The sequence below is a fragment of the Labeo rohita genome, chromosome 5 (genome assembly GCF_022985175.1).
Source record: "Labeo rohita strain BAU-BD-2019 chromosome 5, IGBB_LRoh.1.0, whole genome shotgun sequence".
Lineage (NCBI taxonomy): Eukaryota > Metazoa > Chordata > Actinopteri > Cypriniformes > Cyprinidae > Labeo > Labeo rohita.
Genome location: NC_066873.1, coordinates 25,863,365 through 25,890,474, shown reverse-complemented (window position 1 = coordinate 25,890,474; position 27,110 = coordinate 25,863,365). Strand labels below are relative to the sequence as shown.

Sequence of the window (27,110 nt, the reverse complement as noted above, 5' to 3'; positions counted from 1 at the left end):
AGTTTTTCAAGATTTGCTTATGATTACATTGTTATAACATTGTTATATAGTGTTATTACATTTAGTGTTTTTAAGGATTAATCTTCACATTAGATGGTGACGAAGACATAAAAAGAAGAAATGAGCCTGTATAATTCTGCAAATATCCAAAATTGACTGATACGACAAAAAAAACAAAAAAACAACTCTAACCAGGGCTCAACACTAAGAATTTTTTCCTGTCCTGCCAAATTTTTTTTAATAACTTGTTTACATTTTAAATATTGCTAGGCAAGTGAACAAACTACATAATGTTCACTGTGTAAATATGGATTTAACCCTTATTAAAGTTATTCAGTAAAGAGCAATTACAAATGCAAAAAAAAAACAAACAAAAAAAACTGTGATGTTTTCAAACATAAAATGTTGAATAATCATTTTGGAATTATTAAAAATGAAAAGATAATTTAACTGTGATTTTAAAATCACCAGCAGGCAGCAGCATGTCACTGTTAACGAGTCACCGCGATTCAATTGATTCAGTCAAGTGGATGATTCATTCAGGAGCGAAGCATTTGACTGACTTAATACGCGAGTTGATTCATCCGATTCATTAAACTAATTTATTAAAAAAAAACTGATTCATGCAGTAGAAACAAGTGTCACATATTGTTTAGAAATGCAAAACATTGTCTTTGTTTTTGTTTGTAGCTATTTTTATTGGCGAAATAGAAGAAAAACGGACAATATGGTGTCAAAAACGTAAGTCTCTTAATATTAACTTTCTGTTTATTGTATAAAATGAATATCATTTTGCTATCTTGATGATATTTGGATTGAAGTGGTACTCTTCATGTGATTTTGGTTAATATGTCATTTCATATATATATATATATATATTTATTTTTTTTTTTTCCTGATTTTGAATTTTGGGGGTATTCTAAATGCATCTTATTAGAGTAAATCATGCAGTAAAAGCATCCACTCTAAATGTACACGCGTAGAAGTTTAATGTGTGCAATCAATGGGTGTGTTTTTGTTTGCTTTTCCTAAAGTGAGGGACATATTTGATAATGTCAGATTGTTAAAACAACAGTTAGCCAACAATATTATCATAGACAACATATCACACCCTCGTACGATGTGCACTGTCCCGATTGGGCAAGTGACAGTTCTGTCAACTGGTCTGAGCATCATTCACACTGGCCCTGGGTCATCGGGCAGTCCTTACTGTAGAGCCCTGCTAACACTGGCTGATAACTCCAACAGCACTAGTATTGTGTATCCCTAATAACTAGTTAATATATATGAAATGTATTCTTTAGGGCTGGGAAAATAAATTGATGCATTGCGGATCAAGAAATGAATCTGAGATTTTACAACTGCATCACAATTCTCTCTCAAAACAAAATCTGAGCTTAGTTTTTAACAGCAGATGGCTATGCATGCTTTAGAAACAGCCGTACTCTGCTTGCTTCGAATTACATAGACACACTTGAACCTAAAATAATTATTCATAAAGTTCAAAAAGACTGAAGCGAATTACAAGGGTGTTCACAGTGGGCCATGTTTACATAAATCTAGCATCATAAATGCATTTTGGTAGAAGCGTTATTCTGTGCTCTTCTTCGTGAGCATTTGAGTGTGCAGTTAAAAACTACATAAGAGCGTGATCTGCTGTTCAAAACTAAGCTTGATTCCAGAAAGAATTGCAATGCATTCGAAATCAAGCTATGAATTGCGATGCACTGATTTTAGGGCTGCAACGATTTGTCAATTCTATTCGAGTACTCGATTTTTAAAAAATCCTCTATAGCATTTTTCCTGTGTCGAGAAATCGATAAATAATGGAAGTGGTGCATTTCACATGTTAAACCTATTTAATAATCACAATAAATCATAATGCTATTAAGAATTTACAAATGCTACCATTCAATTAAATATATGCAATGTAGGTTTAATATATGCACTTTAATTATTTACATGCCTGCATCTCAGAGCAGCTTCGTTCACAGTCACAAACTCATTTACATGTGTGGAGCATCTCAAACTGCATCTCTGCATGTTGTTGTGAGTTTGGGTTTATTATAACACTCTTCTGGGAATGCATCATACACTATTTCATCAGATTTTTAAGGTTAATCTTTTACAAACTTACGCAAACACAGGAGAATACATCATTGTCTTTCACAATATGCTAACTGTTCATCGCAATTTCTATCATAAAGAAATGGCCAAACATTAAAGATTAAGTAGACATTTGAATTAAATGTTGTTTAGTCAATATTAAACAGATTAGATTGCGTAGTGTAAAAACAATCATCAGGCCCTTGGCGCCCTCTGCAGTTATTTGATATACTGTGTAATGTACATTAGCTCTATTGTTTATAATACATTATGTATTTTAACAGTTTTGTTCAATAAAACCATACGATTACTTGCTTTTGACACTTTATTTGAACTAATTATTATTGCTTCATTGGTATTATATATGTATTTTTAGTCATTTTAAAGGCTTAGATCTATTCTTATACAAAAAATGTTCCAATTGCTCGATTAATCACCAGAATAATCAACAGATTGCTTGATTACCAAAAAAAAAAAAAATTGTTAGTGACAGCCCTAATTGATTTATCATCACAGCTCTAGTACTCTTGCAACAAACCCCAGTTCTCCACACTGACTCCCAGTAGAATGAGTTGGTTGGGCTTTGACTGTTGTGCCAAGTAAGTTTTTGGGAAACTCAGTTGAACCGATAGGACCAGTTTTGTAGACACTGAAAACAGAAGCCAAGCTAATCCAACTATGAAGCCGAGTTGATCCCACATTGAAGTCAGAAATAGTACGACTTGGATTAACCAGGGTAAGGAAAATCCACTAAAGACCCATCTCTAATCGCAAGTATGAATTTACACGAACTTTTCAGGGATGCAGAGAGTGGAGATGTACTACATTCACTAAAGATGTTGAAAAAACCAAATGTGCTCCAAAAATGTGCTCTTTAACTTTAGCACATTTCAGTTCATCAAGAAATTCTTCGTCCTCTGCACTCATCATATTTTCACAGTGACCTTAGCAAGGGTAGAAACACTTACAGCAAAATACAGTTCACAAATCAAAGCAACCTTGAACACGGACATGAAAGAAACGGGACGAGAAAGAAAAAAACAGGAAGATGTGCGGGGACATGCTCCCAAACACACAGGCCATCACAGCTCTTACACACACCGCTTGATACACACAATTCAGCCTTTCAGAGCGCACATCACAGGCTCTTTTCAAATGCATGGAGTGTGGGTGTATGAAGCTCACATAGAAACGAAAAGTTAAGGTCATGAGCACACAAACACATCTAGCAGTGCGGCTGGAGACTGAAATGGGAACTTACAGACACATATGTACACATCTTTCCACTCACAATAAAGACATTTCTGAGGTCACTGATACCACAGCTGACAGACTGACAAATGCTATAATGACTGGGTCAGGAATGGCATAAGGGTTGACAATGCAAAAAGCCATTGTTAAACTTTTATATGCTTAAAAAAAGTGAATGTATACATAACATTGTGTGAGTCAGCCATGTCAGCTGGCACAACAAAAAGGCAAGATGCTTCAAAAGTAACTGGTTTGATGAAGCTTTCATAAGACATCGAATATATTAAAACAGCCTTTAATCATTGCATACTGCAATGGCTAAAATCACAATGTCAATTAATGCAGTATATGATTAATCATGCAGCCTGAGGCTTTGCTGTCATTACTGTTTTCCCATTTAGAGGGAGAGACCGAGAGAGAGAGCGAGAGAGAGAGAGAGAGAGAGAGAGAGAGAGAGAGAGAGAGAGAGAGAGAGAGAGAGAGAGAGAGAGAGAGAGAGAGAGAGTGAGAGAAAGAGAGATCAATGTACTAGGCTCTTTCGTTGCTTGGGTTTGGCTCTACCCTTGAATGGACCGCAACTACGGAAAGGTGAGTGTTTCCATGGCAACTAGCCGACAGGTACAATTTTAGCCCACCAAAAAAAGAGCACAGCCCATAATGATCTACGCCACTGGAAATCATCACATTTAGTGAAGATGAAAAAGAACATTTGATAAATCTATCCCACTTATAGCTGTCATTCGGACTGTCTGTGAATTGTTATCAAGCAGTACATCTGTGCTGTACTGCATGTGTATTTCATGAAGGACATCAATAAACAGTTGAAAACTGACCCTAAACAACAAGAAGAGTGAAGGGGCACAGGACAGGAACCACCATATATTCACTCATTTTTATTCATTCAATTCCAAGCTATCACATTCGGTTCCCCCAACTGAATATTTAATATTTTGTCATCCAAAATATTTGTTCGAGGTCAGAGACAGACAAAAAAGAGAGACAGCGTCATTCACACAATTACTTAGGTAACTGAACAGGGACAGAATGACATGCACAAATATGAATGTTTGTTGCGCATATCAAAAGAAAAAAAAAACAACTGTTTAGAGCAAATGACAGCTTGATAAGGCAATAAATCGATAGCGATAATTATCGTGCAATAAAAATTTCCTCGATAAATGTTCAATATGATGTTTACGTGACAAAGGCGCGCCACCCGGGCAGTTTATCAGTTTGTCCACTCGGATTGAAGTTCAAACGGCAGTGCAGATGTGTTCACCCACTGATGAGTCTTGGACACGCATGCAAGCGAAGAACACAAATAATTCAGTTTATAGCCAATGATACAGCGCTGACAAAACAGGAGAGACTCTGTGCGCAACGATAAATTCAGAAGCCTTTTTAATAGTGCTGTCAAGCAATTAATCGCGATTAATCACGTCCAAAATAAATGTTTTTGTTTACAAAATGTATGTGTGTACTGTGTAGATTTATTATGTATATATAAATACACACACATACAGTATATATTTTGAAAATATTTATATATATTTACATGTATATATTTTTTATTTATGTAGTTTATATTAAATATAAGTATATTTAATATATAAGCATAAAATATTTTTCTTAAAAATATCCATGCAAGTGTGTGTATTTACACATACATAATAAATACACACAGTACACACACACATATTACATAAGCACAAACTTTTATTTTGGATGCGATTAATCACGATTAATCATTTGACAACGCTACATTTTAATCTACAAATTGCCATCATTTACCATAGATTTACTGTAGTAGCACTAACTGCACCATAGTATTGTGTCAGAAATGTGGGTATTTGTGTTGAATTTTATTCTATTATTAATGCGGACATGTATTAAATGTACTGAGGAAGGAGTAATGGAATATAATTACAGTATTTTTTGTGATTAAGCTATAGCATCTATGCATTTATACTACTGTTTTTCATATTCAAATACATAGAAACCATATTACGTTTTTACCATGGTATTGAGGTGCTATATTTGTGGTTTTAACTGTGATTATCATGATCTAAATATATGCTACTATGGAAGACCAATGGTTATTAAAAAAACTCAAACATTCAGAAAAATTTAATTATATATAAAAATGAGGTTGCTACAATTTTTACCAATATTACTGATTTTAATAATGAAAATAAATCTACATCTGCATCCTAACTAAAACTACTATCAAATGTGTGTTTCTAAGATGTTTACAACTGAGATTTTTTATTATTATTTAAAATTTATTTTGTTAAGGAAAAAATGACTAGAGAAGTGTCATGTTCTGACCGCAACGAACAGTTTAAAACCGCAATTAACCATCTGTTTTGTTGTTGTTGTTGTTGTTGTTGTTGTTTTTTTAAACTATTTTCACATTGGAGAAATAAAAATGTGACATTTATTGTTATAATTATAGATATCAACGGATACCAAAAACAAAAAAAATTGTGATTTTTTTTTTTTTGTCCACATCACCCACTCTACCTGGGTGTATTTTTCTTTACTGAATATAAGCAGTTTTTCATAAAACGAGGCCTAAGGTTTATGCAAAACCAAAATACAACCATTAAAATGAGGTATAGCCATTTCATAAATTTAATTTTAAAACCATTCATACATGTAATGTTAAAAAGCATAACAATGGACATCACCCTTAAATGTCAACTGAACAGAGTGATCAAAACAAGCTCAAATCCAAAGTCTAAAGAATAGATAGATTCACTTACATTTAATTGTGAGGAAACCCAGCTCCATTAATTCATTCTCATGCCACTACTGTGCGCAAGCACATTTCTGTGTTTCCGATCTGAATTTGCGTTTCGCTACATACAACGTCAAGGGGAATTCTGTGGGATCTCTGGCTTCCTTGCCGCGTGCTGGAGAGGGAACTTCCCATGGGATAACTGATAACACACCTCCTCGCTCACACGCCCTATTTAAACAGACAGCGCTCCCTTTCCCACATTAAACTCAATAACATTTTAACTTTCTAGTATCAGATCCCATTCCTCTTTCATTGACCGTAGTTTCACTTCCTGATTAAATCTTTGGTCCCACTTTATATTAGGCGGCATTAACTAGTATTTTCTTACATCAAAAAACAAGTACAACGTACTTGAGCTCATTTTGTATTGTAAAACACTTTTGCAGCTATTGAGGTCGGATATGGGAAAGGTTAGGGACAGGTGTGGTGGTATGGGTGGGTTTAAGGTTTGGTTAATGTGTAAAGGATGTGTAAGTATAATTGTAATTACAGATGTAACTACATTCAGGTATTTTTTTTAAATATAAGCTCAGTGTAAAAACACGTATGCACACAATACATACATTGTATCAAATGATTAATTTATTCGTAAGTACATAGTAGTTAAGGCTATCTAATATAAAGTGGGACCAAATCTTTTATTAAGCATATTTAGTTGTATTCTCCCAAATTTTGCAGTCAATTAATGGACTACAGCGTAAGAATTATTAGCTAATAATATGCACACAAATACATCTGGTAACAATCTATACATGCAGTAATCAGCTGAAAAACACAAATATATGTATGCCTGTTTGGACAACTCACTGTTTTTCAAATGTTTTATTTATTTTTTTATTTTTTTAACATTGGGACTAGACATTGTGTAGTGTGCAGGGTCCGGGACATAAAGCATTCTCTGATCTATTATTGTGTGCCTAGCAAGAAAGGACATGACATAAAGACTAAAATATGCGGAACAAGAGGGGGGAAAAGCACCACAAGACAAAATAATGTTTGAAGGAGTCAAAAGGTCATTCAGACATTCGCTATGCTGACAACACATGCAAACACACAGATTAACTGACACTAGGTAGATATATTAGAATATCAGATTCATAATTCTAGCAGGTGTTTCAGTAAACACTAGCATAACTGCCCGGAGGTCTTCAATATTTTTAGTAAGAAAAAAAAAAAGCCTTTGATGGATAAAGAACAGAGCATAGCAAATATTTACATTTTTATGATGCAGCTCCATTAAAATAACCATTAATGATGTATTTGTACATTTTACATTTTTGTACACTGTCACCGCCACTGACCTCCATTTCACTTCCCTTCAATAGAACCTACATTTCCATCAGGATTCGGGATGTTGTATAAAACAGACCTCTCCACCATTTTTATTTTTAGTCCATTTTGTGCATAAAGTAAGAGAGGGAGGATATGATTCAGCTTTCATGCAAACGCTTTACACACAATCTCCTGCCCTCGCATCTAACATTAACACACGGGCCAAATGGACAATTTCACAGTTATATCATGGCGGAGAAACACATAGGCGCTGGATGCCAGCCTCTCCATATGCATATAAAAAAAGAAAATAAAGATGCAGTTGGTGCCAAGATGGAAACAGAAAGTGAAGGATGCTGGGAAAATTCAACACAATGACAGACTGAGGGAAAGACATGTCATTCTCAAGAGAAATGGGCTAAATGTGCTGAACAGCAAACAAATTAGCCTTGGCCTGAACGAATTCTGTCTGAATAAAGCAATACCACACATACACACACGCCTTTGTCTTATCACAAGCAAACAGTTGAGCCCTTGATGTTCATTGGGCATCTGGTTAAAGGCTAACCAAAGGTTGTTTTGGACTGGCCACTTCCTTGTTTTAAACACACACAGACACACACACAAGTTCAATGACTTGCCAAGCTAAAAGAGATTATGAAACTTAAATCTATGACCCTGGTCTTCATTTTTGCTTTGAACAACTACACATACTGAGAAATCCTCTTAGAAGCTCATTTACATATAGAATAACTACTAAGAGAATCACTCAACTGATTACCGTTGTCTCAATTTTTTACATTTGGCTATGTTAATGTAATTTTCAAAAAAAGAAAGACTCTGGTGTGAATAGACTATGATGCGTGTTTATCGATGTGATCGCTTGCTAACGTGAATCGTTCATGTGTGTACATGTGTTTACTTGCAGTGTCAAACGAGGTTTTTTTGCACATTCAAATGATTTGTTTCTTTTTCTGAAACACTTTTCTCTGAAATACGTTTTCTGTGGATGAAAACAAAGCACATGGAGAAACATGCAACCTTGGAAAGGAAACATTCCAGACAAGTTCTTTCATGCCCATGAAAACATAAAAAGGAGGACATAAAAAAGAAGAAAGAGAGAGAGAGAGAGAGAGAGAGAGAGAGAGAGAGAGAGAGAGAGCAGGACATGATGAGGACCATGAAGTCCTCTCTGACCTTCAACACAAACAGGACTTGTAGAGAAAACAGACATGACAAAAAAGGTGGATTTTTTTCATCCATCATGCTTTTTTATATGAAGACAGGAGACTGACTTCTGTAGAATCTTATATATTTATATACTTGGCTTGTGAGAGCCATCAGCTGATACAGACAGTGCGCACAGTGTCTGTTCATTTACTGGCTTTGACACTAGGATGCTTTGATGAACTACGGCATAGGATATGAAGACAAAGCAGCCTAGTGCTGAAGACATGAGAGGAACAGTAAAAGGTGGAGCGTGCATAAGGCTGGGCAAGGCTTAGCCTTCTCCTGGACACCGGTCGGAAAATTAACAGGGGCTTGGGACAAAAATGGCACTGAACTGTTAAACTAAATCCATTATGGCCGTCACGAATAAAATGAAAATGAAAAGTGTTGACTGCAGCATTAAATTTATATCTGCTCATGTTGCATCATTATTCTTTTTTGTTGTTTTTTACAGTGCTGTGCAATTTAACCAATCACAGACAATTCTGTTGAGCTTAGGAATGCAATGGCCAATCAGAGTCGTTCATATGAGTCATCGGTGAAACTCACTAGACTGAAGTCAGTCATACTGTTCTTTGATAATGTAAATGTTCTTTGCGCGCTTTCTCTGTATAATTTATTCTTTGTTTGAATAACTGTGAAAGTTTTGTAATTAGTAACTTGCAATGCTTTTATGATTAAATTAAATGCAAATTCAGTCATATTAAAAATATGTCATAAACCCCATATCTGGTTAGGGCTGGATAATATGATCAAAATCAAAACCTAGATAGACTGAACGGTTTACCTCGATTACAATTAATGAGTGATTATTTTTATTTTATTTATTTTTGGGGCCATAGTTATAGATGTGAATCTGAGTCATGATTGCTGTTGCATGTGATCATCTTCTCAGCGATCTTGTTCTGTCACTCTATATGCGCATTCCCACAAATGTTTTTGCGTCTAAAACGCAAAACGCAGCACTCAGGAAAGGTTTATGCCTACTCCGCCATGTTTGCGTCAAATACAAAACAAAAGCTCACAATGCTTGCCCCAACTCCATGGTCTTCTGATTGGTCCACTGTTTTGGAACTGACATTGATGAGCGGCGTGTAAACCTTTAAACTTATTAATTTGACATGGCATCTTAAATGCCCCAGTCACACGCGAGATGGTGCAAAAGACAGGATCAGACACGTATGCAGTGTACATAATTGTGAAACATTTCCCCGCATGGATGTTGCATCCGTTTTTTGTGTGTGTGTGTGAATTTGCACCATTGCCCAACAAAATGCTAACACACTAAATAAAACTTAAAACTCAAATTGTGGAACATGTATTATTATTAAATAGTATAGAATTGTGTATATAAGAGTATTATATATTTAACATTATATATATATATATAAAACAGCAACTCCATTTTCCCTTTACGTTCTACAAATGTTTTGCCAATACAAATTATTTGTCATGTCAATGTAACACATTAAACTGAAACTGATTATGAGATTAAAAAGCCTTACAATTTTACAGCATGCTTCATTTCTCTGCATTTGTCTCTACTCTATTTCTCCTTTATGTGCGCAATTTACAAATTACATAACTGCAGTCGGCCACCCTGTCCAAGCCAGGCCATTAACTATGCCGCCCGTCCATCTATTCATCTCTCATCCCTCACTCCTCCTCCCTTTTTCATCCATCCATCCCTCTATCTACCCGCCTGGAAAAGCTGCTTACACTAGGCCAAAGGAGAAAATAACATGAGAACACGCACTCAAACATGCCGGGACAGCCCGAAAATCTACATACAGGCCATTACAAGCAAAGACATTCATTCCCAGAGGTGCAAGCGATTGGATTATTGATGAATTTGAGTAAATGTCGCACTGAAGCTGGCGGTTTGTAGTGTGGCATCCTGTAACAGCTTTAGATCTCAGACAGTGGGTCCAAAAATGGGTCACAGGTCTGTTCAGACAGCAGGGAAAATCAATAATGCTAAATGCAAATAATAAAGTTCAACTAACCGTATAGTTAACGTAGCAAAATATACAAGAGAGGAGAAACACTTCCCATATCTGCTGTTGTTAATATTTTGGCACAAAATGTTCATCTGTCACTTGGTAGACTCTAGCCAAATTATACATATGCCAGCATAGACAGATTGTGACACATGCCCTCATCCCCGAAACCATGAAGAAAAGTATGCAAGGTATTAAAAAAAAAAAAAACCCACAGACTACACTGAATACAAGTTAGCTTGCAGCAACAAGGATTGTGCCAACCACAATTTGTTTTGTGCTTTGAATTACCGGCTGCTGAGCATGGAAGCCTGGTTTTGCCTCAGCAAAAAAATAAATAAACAAATAAAAATAACTAATAATAAAAATAAAACGTAGTTCGCAATAAGATAGTAATGTTGTGACAGGAAATTGCAAAAACGTATTTATTTTCTCTGAGGGGGAAACAGGAAACTTATTTAATTATCATTTGAATTTCATTGGATTAATCTCCCATTCAGTCTGTCTAATGTTAATAATTGTAAATATTCACACAGTACTATTATTAAATGTCATGGTTATCTTTTAAAGGAGAAGTTCACTTCCAGAACAAAAATTTACAAATAATTTACTCACCCACTTGTCATTCAAGATGTTCATGTCTTTCTTTCTTCAGTCACAAAGAAAGTATGTTTTTGATAAAACAATACAGGATTTCTCTCCATATAGTGGACTTCTATGGTGCCCCCGAGTTTGAACTTCCAAAATGCAGCTTCAAAGGGCTCTAAACGATCCCGGCTGCGGAAGAAAGGTCTTATTATCTAGTGAAACGATCGGTTGTTTTCTAAAAGAAAAAAAAGTACAATTTATATACTTTTCAAGCTCAAATGCACATCTAGTCTAGTTCTGTGTGAACTGCATTCCAGTTCATGATAGTTAGGGTATGTCAAAAAAAAAACCCATCTCATTTTTTCTCCAACTTCAAAATTTTTTTTTTTTCACTTTGTAAACGATGGGTCGGTACTTCTGTGGCAATCTAGGATCATTTTGAAATTGGAGGAGAAAATGAGATGGGAGTTTTCTGACCTAACCTAACTGCCTTGAACCGGAATACACTGAATTCACACAGAGCTAGAAAATATATAAATCATATTTTTTTTTGAAAATAACCAATCGTTTCGCTAGATAAGACACTTCTTCCTCGGCTGGGATCATTTAGAGCCCTTTGAAGCTGCGTTTAAACTACATTTTGGAAGTTAGAAGTCCAGTAAATTGAGAGAAATTCTGAAATGTTTTCCTCAAAAAACAATTTCTTTACGACTGAGAAAAGAAAGACATAAACATCTTGGAGGTAAGTAAGGGGGTAAGTAAATTATCTGCACGTTTTTGTTCTGGAAGTGAACTTCTCCTTTAAGTAGAGAAGGTGCAGTCTTGGTTCACCACATGATGTCCATTGTAAAATCTGGCTTTTAGCAAAACCATTGGAGAAGCAGAACAGCTGTAGAGAAAAGCTCTCAACTCGCAGCACACACATATTTTATTCATGTTGCCAGTTAAAGGAACAAGGCACAATGTGAAGAGACGATGACAATCTGCCAGTTACTGTCAGCACAACACAAGTATAAAGCAGCAAATGTGTTTCTAGTACTGTACCTACAAAATAAGAGTGGTTTGTGGTAAGATCTGACGTGAGCTGGCGCTGCCATCATGAGTAGGGATCTGACTCACTTCAGACTCCAGCTGGACATTTGATAAGATGACTATTTATTGTTTTAACTAGCTGACATATCAGGAAAAAATCTGTTTTACATTGTCTGCATCCTGAATGACTTTAAACTGCCTTTCTCATCCTCGTTCCCTGAACTTGTTTGTCTGTCCTGGCCACGTTCGGTCTTGCCTCGCAGGACAGAAATAACAGCTCTAAAATGTCTCGATAAGATTCCTCCGTATTTATCCTGATGCATAACACTTACAAATATGGTAGCATTCCATTCTAAGTGTGTCCTACATGCAATACAGATCAGAGAAAATAAACAGGCTTTCTATGCCAGCAACTAACACAGAGCCTTACTGGCCATTGGAAGTTTATGTCCTATTCTGATCCGCCTCGGAAGCATTCACCTCTGAGACATCTTTACCCAGACACTTTGGTCAGGTTGAGCATTCAGAGGTGACCCTCTCCTGAGGAGAAGATGCCCTACCACCCTCCTTATGTTCCAGGACAGCAGAGCAGTAGACACGCCTCAGCGGCGCACAACAAATCAATAAATGAGAGAGATTGGTCATGACAGTGCAATTAGAGAGTGACTGAGAGAAAACCAGGCAGGGGGAAAGAGAGATGGGCTTGATTTGCAGAGTCTAATGCAAGTTTCGAAAACATTTTTGCACACTACAACTGTTTTTTCTTGCCTTTTTTTATCCTCCACTCAAATCCGCTATCCGTCTTTAATTTTCCGTTCCAGCACAGCTGAGGAGACATCGAACAACAGCTGGTACTGAGGAGACACTCTCCTCTCATTCCTCCCCTCTTTTTTCACACCATCTCTCATTCGCTTTCTACTCAGTTTAGAGGCGTTTGTAAAATAAATAAATTTGGCTTTCCTTGCACATTCTCTGCTATAATACAAGAACTTCCACTTTTTCCATCTGTGTACATGTTGCCACAAACAATCTGATTTCTGATGCATTTCTTTTCGATTGGTTTTAACCATTTATCATGCAACTGAAGTAGAACTGTACACAATAGAAAGTTTTGTATCATAAATTGTGGTAAATATATAAACATTTTTAATATAATTAATGCTGTGCAAGGATTAATTGCGATTAAAAAGTTTTTGTTTACATAATGTATGTGTGTGTACTGTATATATTTATTATGTATACATAAATGCACATAGGTACAGTACATATCTGAAAAAATATTTACATGTATTTTTTTTTATTGATATAATTAATATTATATATAAATATACTTAATATATAAACATAACATTTTTCTTAAATATATCCATGCATGTGTGTGTATTTAAATATACAAAATAAATATACACAGTACACACACATATATTATGTAAACAAAAACTTTTATATAAATTTTGATTAATACAGAATAATCAGGATCAAATATTGATTAATCGTTAATTACAATTAATCGTTGCACAGCACTAAATATAATACAATACATGACCCTGGGACACAAAGCTAGTCATAAGGGACAGTTTTTTTTAAATTGAGCTGAATAAATAAGCTTTCCATTGATGTATGGTTTATTAGAATAGGACAATATTTGGTCGAGATACAACTATTTGAAAATCTGGAATCTGAGGGTGCAAATAAATCAAAATATTGAGAAAATCGCCTTTAAAGTTGTCCAAATGAAATTTTTAGCAATGCACATTACTAATCAAATATTTAAATTTGATATATTTACAGTAGGAAATTTCTTCATGGAACATCTTTACTTAATATCCTAATGATATTTGGCATAAAAGAAAATGTAGCGCCCTACATGTGACCCGACTTCAAATCCCATCTTGAGGACCTTTCCAGATCCCGCCTCCCTCTCTCTCCAACTTCGCTTCCTGTTATTTCTATACTGTCCTATAATAATAAAGGCAATAATAAACACCTAAAATAAATCTAAAAAAAAAAGAATAAAAACTAAGCATAACTGAAATTAAAATAATATGACTGAATCAACGGTACAATGTAAACAGTAAAATGTTTACATTTACAAACTGTTGGAATAGAATAGAATAGAATAGAATAAAATAGAATAGAAACTAATTTAATTGAAGAAAATATATTAATATGACTGAATCAACTCAAGGTTTGACCAATGTCCAGGGCTTTTCCATGACCTTTCCAGACATTTGCGATTATTGAATAAGGATGTTCAAAAATGATTTTTATTGAGATAAATTCATTGGAAAGAAGTGAATCGTGATTCACTCACAAAACGGACATGCAAGAAAGATTTGCATGCAAAACTGACTCCACACTGGCACAATACTTAACCAATCCAATATTTCAAAACATACAGCTAGTATAACAACAAAACGTAACTTTAAAAAATCCCTGATATTAGGTAGGTTTACCATGACCATCAGACATTCAGTTATGTTCGCAGTAATTTTAAGGTTCAGATGAGGCAGAAAAACCTCCTTGAGGAACCAGATAATGGAGAGTCGGTACGACTCGCTTACATGGCATGCAGAAGTAATTCATCATTAATCGATTTTTAAATCTATAAATCCAGGGAGGGAGATGCTCGTGAGACACGATGAGCCTCGGTGTTATGAATGAGAGCAGCTGTTCAGCTGAAATATAATTACAGACACACACACAAGCTGACAGGTTGAGAGAAGTTCATAACCTCCAGTCATCTAAAAAAACAAAAACAAAACAACCACAAGTGACAGACATGTTCTTCACGAATAATTTCAATAACCACAAGAACGGCACACCCTCAATCACCCAGTATAAACTTTAAATCGAAGTATAATTTAATCAAATGCAGCCATTTAAAAATCTTAATGCAGATGTGCTGCTGCTGGCCACAATGACTCCACACTAAAATGGCATCAGAATTTAACCACATGAGTCCAGTGACCCAGAACATCTAATGTGACCGACATCCCCCATCACAGCCACTGTTAGCAACAATTAACAAACAAACACATTACAAAACAGTTCCAGATCACAGCATGTGAACACAGAAGTGTGTGTGAGAGAGACTTCTAGTTTGCATAATCATGTTATAATTGAACACGAAAACATTCCGAGCCAAAGGAGGATGAGGAATTGCTCTGATCACTCACCGGACATCATGTGAATTCAGCGCAGCAGTCGGACACTGGAGAGAACGAGGGAGGACAGAAGATAACTCTGGAGGGGAAGGGATCTGTTGGGTAGCACTCACAGCTCCATTTTTCCCTTTTCCGGCACTGAGCGCTTCCCTCTCCCTGCTTCTCTCTCTCTTGCTCGCTCAGCACTGAGCAGCCCAACCGTTGCCGGTTGTTTTCTGGGGAAGGCGGAGCGGAGAAAAATCTCTCTCTCTCTCTCTCTCTCTCCCTCTCTCTCTCTCTCTCTCCTGTTCACTCACTCAGCCCTTTCTTTCACCCCCACTCACTCTTTCTCTCTCTCTCTACTGCCCTCTTGTGCTTTCTGTGTTACTCATGCTCCCTCTCCTTACATATTTTTTCCACTGTCCTACTTCCTCTGCTTTCTGTATCTCTCTCTGTCAGAGTTTGGATGTCGTGTAAATGGCTTTACTCTCTCCCGCAGACAAAACCAGAAATGCACAAAAATGTGAATCTCATATGCATGTCTTTGTTAGTCAGATGACTCCCTTTCATCCCAAATCAATACTCACAGATGGCTGTGACAGAGTACACAGCATATAATCAACCAAAACAAAATTTTCTCCAATACTAAATAAAACGGGCAATTTTAGAAGCAGCCCTGGCTTTGTCAACAGTCATCTTCCAGACTTAAGCTCAGAAATCAGCATGTCAACAGTCTGAAATGTTCACAGCAGGTCTGAGCCTGTTTGTGATAAAGTTTTTTTGGCTCTTAGCTAACATTTGGGAGAATAAAAACTACATATAAACTATCACGTAAGGGTTAATATTAGTAGGAATTTTTTTAAATGTTTTTGAAAGAAATACTGTCAATTTTTTTCCCCCTATTTAAATATATTTATATATGTATGGATATATCCACACGACTGACTGAAGAAAGACAGACATGAACATCTCGGATGACAACAGGGTGAGTACATTATCTGTAAATTGTTGTTCTGGAAGCGAACTACTCCTTTAAGAAGAACTGTTGACTCATATGACTACAATAAATGGTTATAATTATAATAGCTATTTGTTGTAGCCATTTGATTATGCAACTGTAAACCACTGTGGCAAATCAAATTCATCTAATGCATTATGAACGCATGAATAAAGGAAATATTTCAGTCTCAAAAACACCTTCAGTGATTTAAAGCAGTATTATTGCCTGCACATTCAATAAACACAGCCAGTTTTGTTTTGTCCGAGCAAACCCAACGGCCATCATTGAGGCCTTATTAAAATCACCCATCACAAAACATACATATTGAGCTTGACAGTTTGATTAAAAGTGGCTCTAGTTCAATCTTTCCTTAGGAATTAGTTTCTTTTTACCAAATGAAATTTACAGAGCAATAAAGCAACACTGAGATTTTTTTTCTCGATATGACAGTTTCCTTGACAACATCACCTTTTTCCTGCTCAGGAGGGAGAGAAACGAAGGATGCGTGAGAGAACAATAAAACGAGCGTAGGAAAATTGACTCAAATGTTCAAATGCTTTTAATTTAGATCTGACCCCGTAAGTCATTAGAATCTATGAGCGCCATCTGAGAACATCAAATAAAAAGCAGTGCCAGTCTATGAACTTTATTAAAGTCTGTTTGTGTCTATGAATGTGTGTGTGTGTGTGTTTAAAAGGAAAAAATGTTTTGCTCCAATTCTGTCCACATGTCTATTCGTGGCGCTCTTTATCATTTAAATGTATGCTAAGTTAAGTTTTGGCTTTCGAAGTTAACGTACACACCAGTCAAAAGTTTTTGAACAGTAAGATTTTTAATGTTTTTTTAAAGTCATCTCAAGCCTGCATTTATTTGATCCAAAGTAGAGCAAATATTTTGAAATATTTTACTATTTAAAATAACTGTTTTAAACATATTTTGAAATATAATTTATTCCTTTTAATTTATCCCAAAGCTGAATTCCTCAGTCACATGATCCTTCAGAAATCATTCTAATATTCTGATTTTCTGCTCAAAATTTTTTTTTTATTATTATTATTATTATGTTGAAAACAGCCGAGTAGATTTTTTTTTTCAGGTTTTCAGAACAGCATTCATCTAAAACAGAAATCTTTTGTAACACTGTAAATCTCTTTGTCATCACTTTTGATCAATTTAAAGCATCCCTGCAAAATAAAAATATTAATTTCTATAAGCTAAAAATTCAGCTTTAAAATCCAAGGAATAATTTACATTTTAAAATATATTCAAATAGAAAACAGTTATTTTAAATAGTAACAATATTTTTCAAAAACGTACTTTTTTTTTACTGTACTTCGGATCAAATAAATGCAGGCTTGACAAGCAGAAGAGACTTCTTTAAAAAAACATTAAAAATCTTACCGTTCAAAAACTTTTGACTGGTAGTGTATCATGGAAAACAATTAATACAAATAATTTCACGTACTACATGCAGATATAAATATAGAATAACTGACAACACAGAGTTCATTTCTCAGTTTGTCCTCTACAAATCATGTCTGAAAACTAAACTGCAAATACACACTATTGAAAAATCATTGTATGAAAGAATGAATTAATAAATGATCTCTATGGTGAGACAGTGGGTAGAAAATGGTCACATAAATGTAAAGACTAAAAATGATAAAACTAATTTGAGATAACGGATTAATCCCTCTAAAACATTTCCTCCCCAAATGTCTATTTTTGACATTCATTTGGATTTAAATCCAGTCTACACACAAAAATCAATCCTTTTCTCTATTCACTGGAATAGAACAGCCCGGTTTGTTGGTAAATAGTTCAACTTGTGGCTGGTATCATGTTTCCTAAGTCTCCTTAGTGCCATCTGCGCCAAGAGGACAAACAGCACAAACTAAATGTTTCAGTGCATTATGGGTGAACATTAATATAAAAAAAAAGAAAAAGCAAACAAGACTTCAGAAATTACTACAACTGAACCTCATCCGTATATTGGCTTTCTACAAAAAATGGTAAAGAGAAAATTGCATGCATGTTGATACCGCATTTAATAAATGTCCATTTAGATGTAACTGCCTTTGTATATTGATGTCCTTTAATTTAAGTGCTTTCAACAACAGAGTTGTTTTCTATTAAGAGCTCCTGACTCTTTCCAATAGAAGCCACAATCAGACTGTCTGGTAACGCAGGGTCATTTTCAGCCAAATAAATGTAATAATGCAGAACAGACAGAGAGAAACACGCACAAACGTTCAAGCACTGATTGTAAGCGGCACAAAAGTAAGATGCACTTACATCAGTCGGGGCATCGGGCACACAAATTTAACAAAAATCCATTTGGCCCCACAGAAGTCCAGAGTACTCATCCCCTATCTGTACAAGCACAGCCATCCATAGTCTGCTCCAGCCAAGCCATGCTGAAAGCACAGACAATTACTACACTTAATCCAATCAAATGAGATGCTTTTGGGATTAGCAGCATCCGCACATATAATCTCATTTGTGTAAAGAATGGATGAGCAGCTCAGGCCGTGGGTTTAGAGCAGTGGCTGATGTTAATGCTGTTGATATAAGGTAAAACGAGGCCTGTGACTGACTGGGAATTCTTAGGGTCTAAACTAATGGCTAAAGCTAAACTGGGAAAACGCTGCTAGCTAATGCCCAGATTAACGAGGGAATCGTCAATGAGCACAGATAAAGTACAAACTGGAGTTGTACTGATTGAGGTCCAAAAAAACTCTCTCTCTCTCTCTCTCTCTCTCTCTCTCTCTATATATATATATATATATCTTAGAGGCATATGATTTCCATGATGTGGAAAATGCAGACGGAATCACAGAATCCAGTCATTAAAATGGAATTTACTCTATAACGTGGAATAAATCAAAAGTAGGGCACAGTACACTTAAATCAAAAAGTGATATGGACTAGTGTCTGTGAATATTAAACCGCAAAAAGACTATTTATATATGAATCCTGCATGTTTTGCTTGCCTCTGAATGAATGGCATAGATGTGTGGTTTCGTTTACTACACACATACTGCAGCACACATGACGCTTGCAGTTTTTTCAGCCTCTGAAAACATGAACACATATTACATTATCATTTCTTCTGAAAAAACAAACAAACAAACAAAAAATGTTATATAACATACAAACAGAAACTTAAAGTCCTTCACAGCAAGCTGCCAAAATAGAAGAAGAACCTGTGACAGAAATATATTAAGTAATGTAATCATAGTACTTCTTCAGATGCACATTTTCCACAAAATTAATATGATTCTTTAGGGTCTTAATGTAAAGTCTATACCATGCTTATGTTAAAATTTCTCAGTGTTAGTGTAAAACAACACCCTTTTTATCTTGTCAAAAACAGCTCTGTTCACAGTGACACGTTTCGGTGCACGTCCCTTTAAATGCTAATGAGCTCTGCTCTGAAGCTGGATCACCAATGATTATTAAAGCAGTCAATAAATATGCGTGGGCGAGGCCTCTGCAGAATTACGTCATTCTGCTAGGAATCTCAGAACAGCCTGATCTGAGAAAGTGATTATTATTATTGGGGATTTAAAAAAAAAAAAAAAAAAAAAAAAAGCACTGGGTGGAATTTTATCAGTATAGGGTGGTTGTGTTCACACACTGCCAACACACATTTACAGTATGTTCAAACAACATGTAAAGGTGAATTTTGCATCCGACGACCTGGAATATTTACCAGAAAAATGTAAATACACAGTACAGTTCTGATAATGAATTATTTTTTAAATAAAATCAAGCATTCAGAGATGCTTTTGTTTATTAAAGTTTAATGAAACCATTGAAATGGAATCCAGAAAATTAATAAAAACAGAATTGGTAAAAATACAACTAAATTTGAGGGGTATTTCATAAGGTCTTAAAATTGTATTTTTTGTTAAACTTGTAATTAATTGCTGTTAAATTGGGTACGTTTCATAGTTTTAATTAATTAGACAAGCTTTTTGATTAATATATATATTTTTTAAATTGAACCATTAAAACAGAGTCTAAAAAATTAAATAGAAAAAAAAATGGAATTCAGAATATTTGGCCAAGATACAACTATTTGAAAATCTGGAATCTGAGGGTGCAAAAAAATCAAAACACTGAGAAAATCGCCTTTAAAGTTGTCCAAATAAAGTTGTTAGCCATGCATATTACTAATCAAAAATTAAGTTTTGATATATTTACGGTAGGAAATTTACAAAATATCTTCATGGTCTTTATTAATTATCCTAATTATTTTTGGCAAAAAAGAAAAATCTATCATTTTGACCCATACAATGCATTGTTCGCTATTGCTACAAATATGCCCATGCTACTTATGACTGGTTTTGTGGTCCAGGGTCACATATACTGGATAGTTGGAAATTCTGCTTTCCTACTATGTAACTTATTGATATATGAATAAATGACATTTGATCAAATAAAAGTGTAAATAACGTCTTACAAAATCACTGTAACGCCACATGAAACTGTCTGTAGAGTTGTGTGGAATCCACAGGATTTAAAAGCAGCAAACATAAATGTTTACTGGGAAAAAAAGATAAATGTTTACTGGACAAGAGGCTCCGAACACTTCAATTTGGGTCCTGCTTGGAGAGTGTGCTTTACTAGCAGTCTATCATGACTGCTGTTTGCACTGGAAAAAAAAAAAAAAAAAAAAAAAAAGCTATTAATTGTTTATTGGACAGTGGGCTTTCAATCGATGTGTTCTTGTCCTGCCTGGAAGCCTGACTTCTCTATATGATTTACATTTAGTCTTGCAGCAGACTCCCATCTCACTTAATGTCCACTTTAAAAATTGAAACTAGAACAGAAAATAGGAATAAACAGCTAGACCTGAAATTTGTTGTGTCAGTCTATTTCTAGTACTACTACCAAACTGTTATTGTTCTGCAAATTGTGAGCATAACAGTTAGCGCATCAAATTTACGGTAAAATAAAGTACAGCGAAACTTCCCGAATCAGAAATTTGCATAGAAATGAGCAAAAAACTCAAGAGCAGAGCACAGCTGCAGTCTGTTTAAAGTGAGGGATATTTATGGGATAAGGGAAAGAGAAGATGCATGAAGGAGCATCTCCGAGAAAGAGGCAGATGACAGATTGGACTGCAAAGCTCTGTCGGTTTTCACTGACAAGAGAGGCATGTCAAAAGTGACCTCAATAACCAGTCTGCCAAACAGACACACAAACTTTCAGGCCAAACACACACACACACACACACACTTCACACGTCATTGTTCACTGTGCAGCAAATTATGCAGCACGGACATGAGGAAATGCAAAATCTCACATTTACATACGACGTTATACCACAGGAATTAGCACACAGAATGCAAACACATGCAAAAACATCCATACTAAGACTCAACTGCCATATTCACCCAAACATACAGTACAAGTACATCTACATTCACATCCAGCACGTCTTAAAATAGGTCAGAACCAACTGCTTATTCATTCTCCAATAACACATGGTGCCATGACTGTAACAACTGATTTTTAGTCAAGACAATGACTAAAAGATTTGAGGTCATGGAATTTTTAAAGACAATTTTAACTAGTTTAAAACAACGGTCCTCAACCAGGAGAAGACCTCAAATAATTTCCAAATGGGCTGCAAAAAGGCTTAAAATTATTAAAAATAAGATAAAACAAGTTAAAAGATAAAATAAAATAAAACATGTCTTATTCTAATTTGTTCTTTTCACTATTATTATAAATCAAATTGAAAATATGTTTTTTTTTCCTAGTTATCTTAAGCTCTGTTTGGCAGAAATTGACAGAAATTTGTGAATAATATTTAAGAATAATATTCTTAATATAATAATTAGCAATAATGTGTATATATATATATATATATATATATATATATATATATATACATAATTTACCAATTATAAACTCATTTGTCATAAAAAATTGTGAAACATACTAAAATAAACAGCTTTCAAAATATTTTATAAGCTTTTTTAAAATATTTTATTTGGCAGAAATTGTTAGTAATTTATGAATAATATTAAAAATAATATTTCAATATAAAACACCAAACATCATGTAAACTCATTGGTCATTAAAACAATTGTGAAAAATTCTGAAATATATTCGGCTTGTAAAATTCCTTTAATTAGGAAACATAATTATTTAATTTTATTATTTATAATTATTTTATTCAAGTAATTTAATACATTGTCACTCCTAGTTTCTGTAATATATATTTGAAAACAAGCGGCTTTGTTATTACAGAAACACCTTGAAGCTCTAAAATATTTTATTTGGCAGAAATTGTCAGTAACTAATGAATAGTATTAAGAAAAATATTCTTAAAACATTGGTCAAAACAAACAAAAAAAAGTTAATAATTCTGAAATATATTCAGCTTGTAAAATTCCTGTAATTATGGAACATCATTATTTAAAAAGTATTATTTAAATTTATTTTAATACACTGTCTCCTACTTTCTGTAATATATATTTGAAAGCAAGCAGCTTTGTCATTACAAAAAAAAGCTTACGTGGAGGCCATGCGGTCAAAAAGGTCGAGAGCTACTAGTATACAACAATCCAAATACACAGATCATCTATAGACTCTAAAGAGCAAATGTTTGTCTTCCTCCAGATGACATTGGTGGTGTAGAAATTCAACACTTCAGCTTTAATAGACGGAATAAGACAAAAAATTGTTGTTGTTTACCTGTCATTGTCCACTGGTCTGAAGCCTGGCAGGATGTGTCTGAAACTGCTGTTCCTGTCCAGTTTAGGCTGACTCTTAGTCCGTTTTATTGAGCCCTTTAACCTGCGACTCAAAAACCCCTAATGAGGAAATGACAGAGAATAAGAGACACATTATAATAATCACAGTCAGGGAAAAAAAAACTTATTTCATATTGCTCTTTCACCACCATTTCATACATTCACTCACTCGTTAATTACCCCACATTATACACCCTTTTTCTGTGAAAGCACCTGTCACATTTTTGCGGCTCAAGACTCAACTTCCTTTAGGCAGCAGTTACCATGGAGACAGCAGGTTGGCATCAAGGGCACGGAAAGGAACGGGAGGCATAAAGTGAGAAAGAGTGAAAAAGAAAGCAATGAAAGCGAGAGCGCGAAAGACCGAAAGACAAGAATGAGAGTCGAGGACAAAACACGATCGGCTCATCCTCACTATAAGGCTGCTACAGTAGAGCTAAAAAACAAGAATGTGAGAAAGCGAGTGTGAGAAACGCAACGGAGAACGAATAAGAAAAGGTGCGGAAAGAGTTTCTGGAGGAATAGAGAGGCGAGTCAGCAGACATGAAGTTTCTGACAAGAAAGTGTTAGTAAACAAACAGAAAGCAGGCCGTTCCCCCCTACCAATTAGCACATCTGCATATTCTACATAATTAAAGCACCCTGCTGATTACTATTCACAATATATGCAAATTATTACACACAGACATCTCTTAATCACAGAGCAATCAGTCAGAGCACTGCAGCCTACCGTTCGCTAGCATCGAAAGAAAAGGAAATCAAATCAGAAGAGGACTGAGAGAGACAATGACAAGAAGACATCGGAATAACAAACAAGCTCCCCTGTCCAAACATTACATGAATTGCAAAAATATTGAAGCAGGAAGCTTCAAAGCTTGTTTCAAAGAAGGTCATTATTTGATCATTTCACGTTTCCAGGTTGTCATGTCAAGTGCTCCGAAGAGAGTCAAGAGTAATTTGATTATCGGTTTGACTGATATTTCCTAAATTGATTTTCAGTTACTTAGTAACAGTTATAAATGACTAGGATAAATGGCATTTGGTGTCTCTCTTAGTTGAGTGTTTTTTTTTTTTCTTTTTGAACCATTCAAAGTTTGGGGTCAGTAAGACTTTTTAATGCTTTTAAGGGAAGTCTCTTAGGCTGAATTTATTTGATCAAAAATACAGCAAAACCCATAATACTGTAAATATGATCAATACAGTTAAAGCTATTAAAACAACACCCATTTTCTATGTTAATATTTTAAAATGTAATAATTCAATGTCGCATGATGCTTTAGAAATCATTCTATTATTTCTAATTAGTAATAATGCTGACTGGTAACAGTTGTGCGGCTTAAGATTTTTTGTGGAAACCTTGACTTTTTTCAGGATTCTTCTATGAACTTAAAGTTTTTTTAAAATGGAAAAAAAAAATTATAACAATGTATCCCCTGGTTTGAAGTCCACTTCCAGAACAACAATTTACAAATAATGTACTCACCCCCTTGTCATCCACGATGTTCACGTCTTTCTTTCTTCAGTCGTAAAGAAATTATGTTTTTTGAGGAAAACATTTCTGTATTTTTCTCCATATAATGGACTGATATGGTGCCCCGATTTTGTAAACGATCCCAGCAGAGAAAGAAGGGTCTTATGTAGCATAACGATCAGTTATTTACATTAAAAAAAATACAATTTAAATACTTTTTATTCTCAAACACTCGTCTTGCCTTGCAGTCCTTGAACTCTGTGTATTCTGGCTCAAGACAGTTACGGTATGTTGAAAAACTCTGACCGTATTTTCTCCCTCAACTTCAATAATCATTTCAAAATCATCTTTGCAGAAGTTCCGACTCAGTCTTTGCAAAGTGAATATGCAAAAAAGATCAAACACCCTTAACAAAAAAGGTACAACAGCGATATAGGATGATTTTGAAGTTGAGGGAGAACATGAGATGGGAGGTTTTTTTTGACATACCCTAACTGTCATGAACCGGAACAAAAACAGTCCAGGCAGAGTAAGACAAGACGAGCGTTTGCCATTAAAAAGTATATATATTGTATTATTTTTATTAAAATAACTGATCGTTACGCTTCTTCCTCAGCTGGGATCATTTAATCGGGGCACCATATCAGTCCATTATATGGGGAAAAATGCTGAAGTGTTTTCCTCAAAAAACATAATTTCTTTATGACAGAAGAAAGAAAGACATGAACATCATGGATGACAAGGGGGTGAGTAAATGATTTTTAAATTGTTGTTCTGGAAGTGGACTTCTCCTTTAAGCCTAGTCCTAGACTAAAATGTAAGTCTGAGGTGTTTCAACTGAAAAAACTAGCACTGACAGATCTTTCATAGACGTGAAAGCGCACTATCCAAACTTAAATTGTTATAAGTAAACACTTTTGAATACAGACCTAAAAGTTGGTGTTTTTGTAAAGGAGACAATCAGCAGATAATTAAGTGAAATCATTTAAAAAATGACTATAAACTATTAAAAAAACTTTATAGTCAAAGTTTAAATTAACTGTCAACAAAACGTATTGTGCTATTTTTTATTTTTATATAAAATATTTGTTTTAATCCAAAATTGCTATAAAATTAAAGCCCCCTGTTATGATGTAGGTTTTTTTGAGGTGCACTCGTCGTAAATAAATGTATTACTGCTTCTGCATAATTTTGTAACAAAAAACAGTGGTAAAATATCTATTTCAGAGACCTTTCTTAGACCTTTTCAACGATATATACTATGTCATGATTACATATACACTTTTTTTTTAAAAATATATCAGTGCGTTTGTTTTGTCTTAAGATGCACACCGGTAATGTTTTTTTCATTTGTAAAAATGACTTAAATATCCTAATTAAACTATAACATAATCCTGGTTTAGGCTAAGCCCTTTCTGTGAAACCGGGCCTATGTGTCTTTGCTATCATTTTTGATCAATTTAATGCATCCTTGCTGAATAAAAGTATCCATTCAACTTAAACAGCACATTACTGTATGTTTTTCTGTTATATTCTTTAAATGCATATGTTGTGATAGCAAAGATTGGATTAACACGTCTCTGTTGTTTTTAAAAAAAATAAATAAATAAAAATGCTTCAGAGACCATGTCAATCAAACAGGGCTTAACAGCAAGAAAGCACAATCATGTGGATCAAAACAATATTCTTTGTTAAACATCAAATTAAGGTTTTAAATGAACCATAATTACAATTGCACATGCAACACAAGAGATAATGTTCTTAAATGAACCGTAACTTTACAGGAGAATGTCATATGGTGACAGAAGCATGTTGCTATGAGGCAAGAATGTGTGGATTTCTGCAGAACATTATACCTCTTTTATCAGTATTTATAAAAACGGCTTTTTGTTTTCGGAACACATTTTGTTTTCGGAAGGCGGGCCTTCATTAAAAGCCGGAATTAATCGAGCCATTTGTGCTAGGCTGGGAGAAAGGTATTGTAATAATGTAAATTATGTTAAAAATAATGCGTTTTTCGAACCACCAAGCATGAAAGCATGTTCTAGTACACCCCCAAAACAAAATGAAGACTTTATAAAAGAGTATAATAGGACCATTCCATTATAAAGCTTGGAAGAGCCAGGACATTTTTTTAATATAACGCCAATTGTATTTTTCTGAAAGAAGAAAGTCGTATACACCTAGGATGGCTTGATGTTGAGTAAACCATGGGGTAATTTTCATTTTTGGGTGAACTATTCCTTTAACACGCTTGAGCATTTAAATCAGCAGATAAAATAATAAACAGAACATTATCATTCTTGATGTGGATGCCAAAGTTATCATTGTAGTTCTCTTTCTTGGTGTAAGTGGGCCTTAAAGGTGCACTAAGCAATTTTTGAAAAATGCTTTTGACTTCAGTGGTGGACCGAATCCCTAAACACACTTGTAGCCAA

At 34.8% G+C, this 27,110-nt stretch overlaps 1 protein-coding gene across 7 annotated transcripts in view; it reads right to left on the bottom strand.

Moving 5' to 3' along the window:
* The window catches only part of dab2ipb (DAB2 interacting protein b), a 177,759-nt gene that overhangs the window by 52,179 nt on the left and 98,470 nt on the right, over positions 1-27,110 (bottom strand). For 5 of the 7 annotated variants that reach the window (XM_051110800.1, XM_051110801.1, XM_051110803.1 and 2 more), the window contains one exon: positions 23,143-23,261. In XM_051110800.1, the coding sequence (XP_050966757.1) occupies positions 23,143-23,261 (119 nt within the window). Of the gene's footprint in view, positions 1-6,122; positions 6,202-15,461; positions 15,646-23,142; positions 23,262-27,110 lie in introns of those variants that run through there. The other 2 variants (XM_051110807.1, XM_051110806.1) reach the window with 2 other exon arrangements.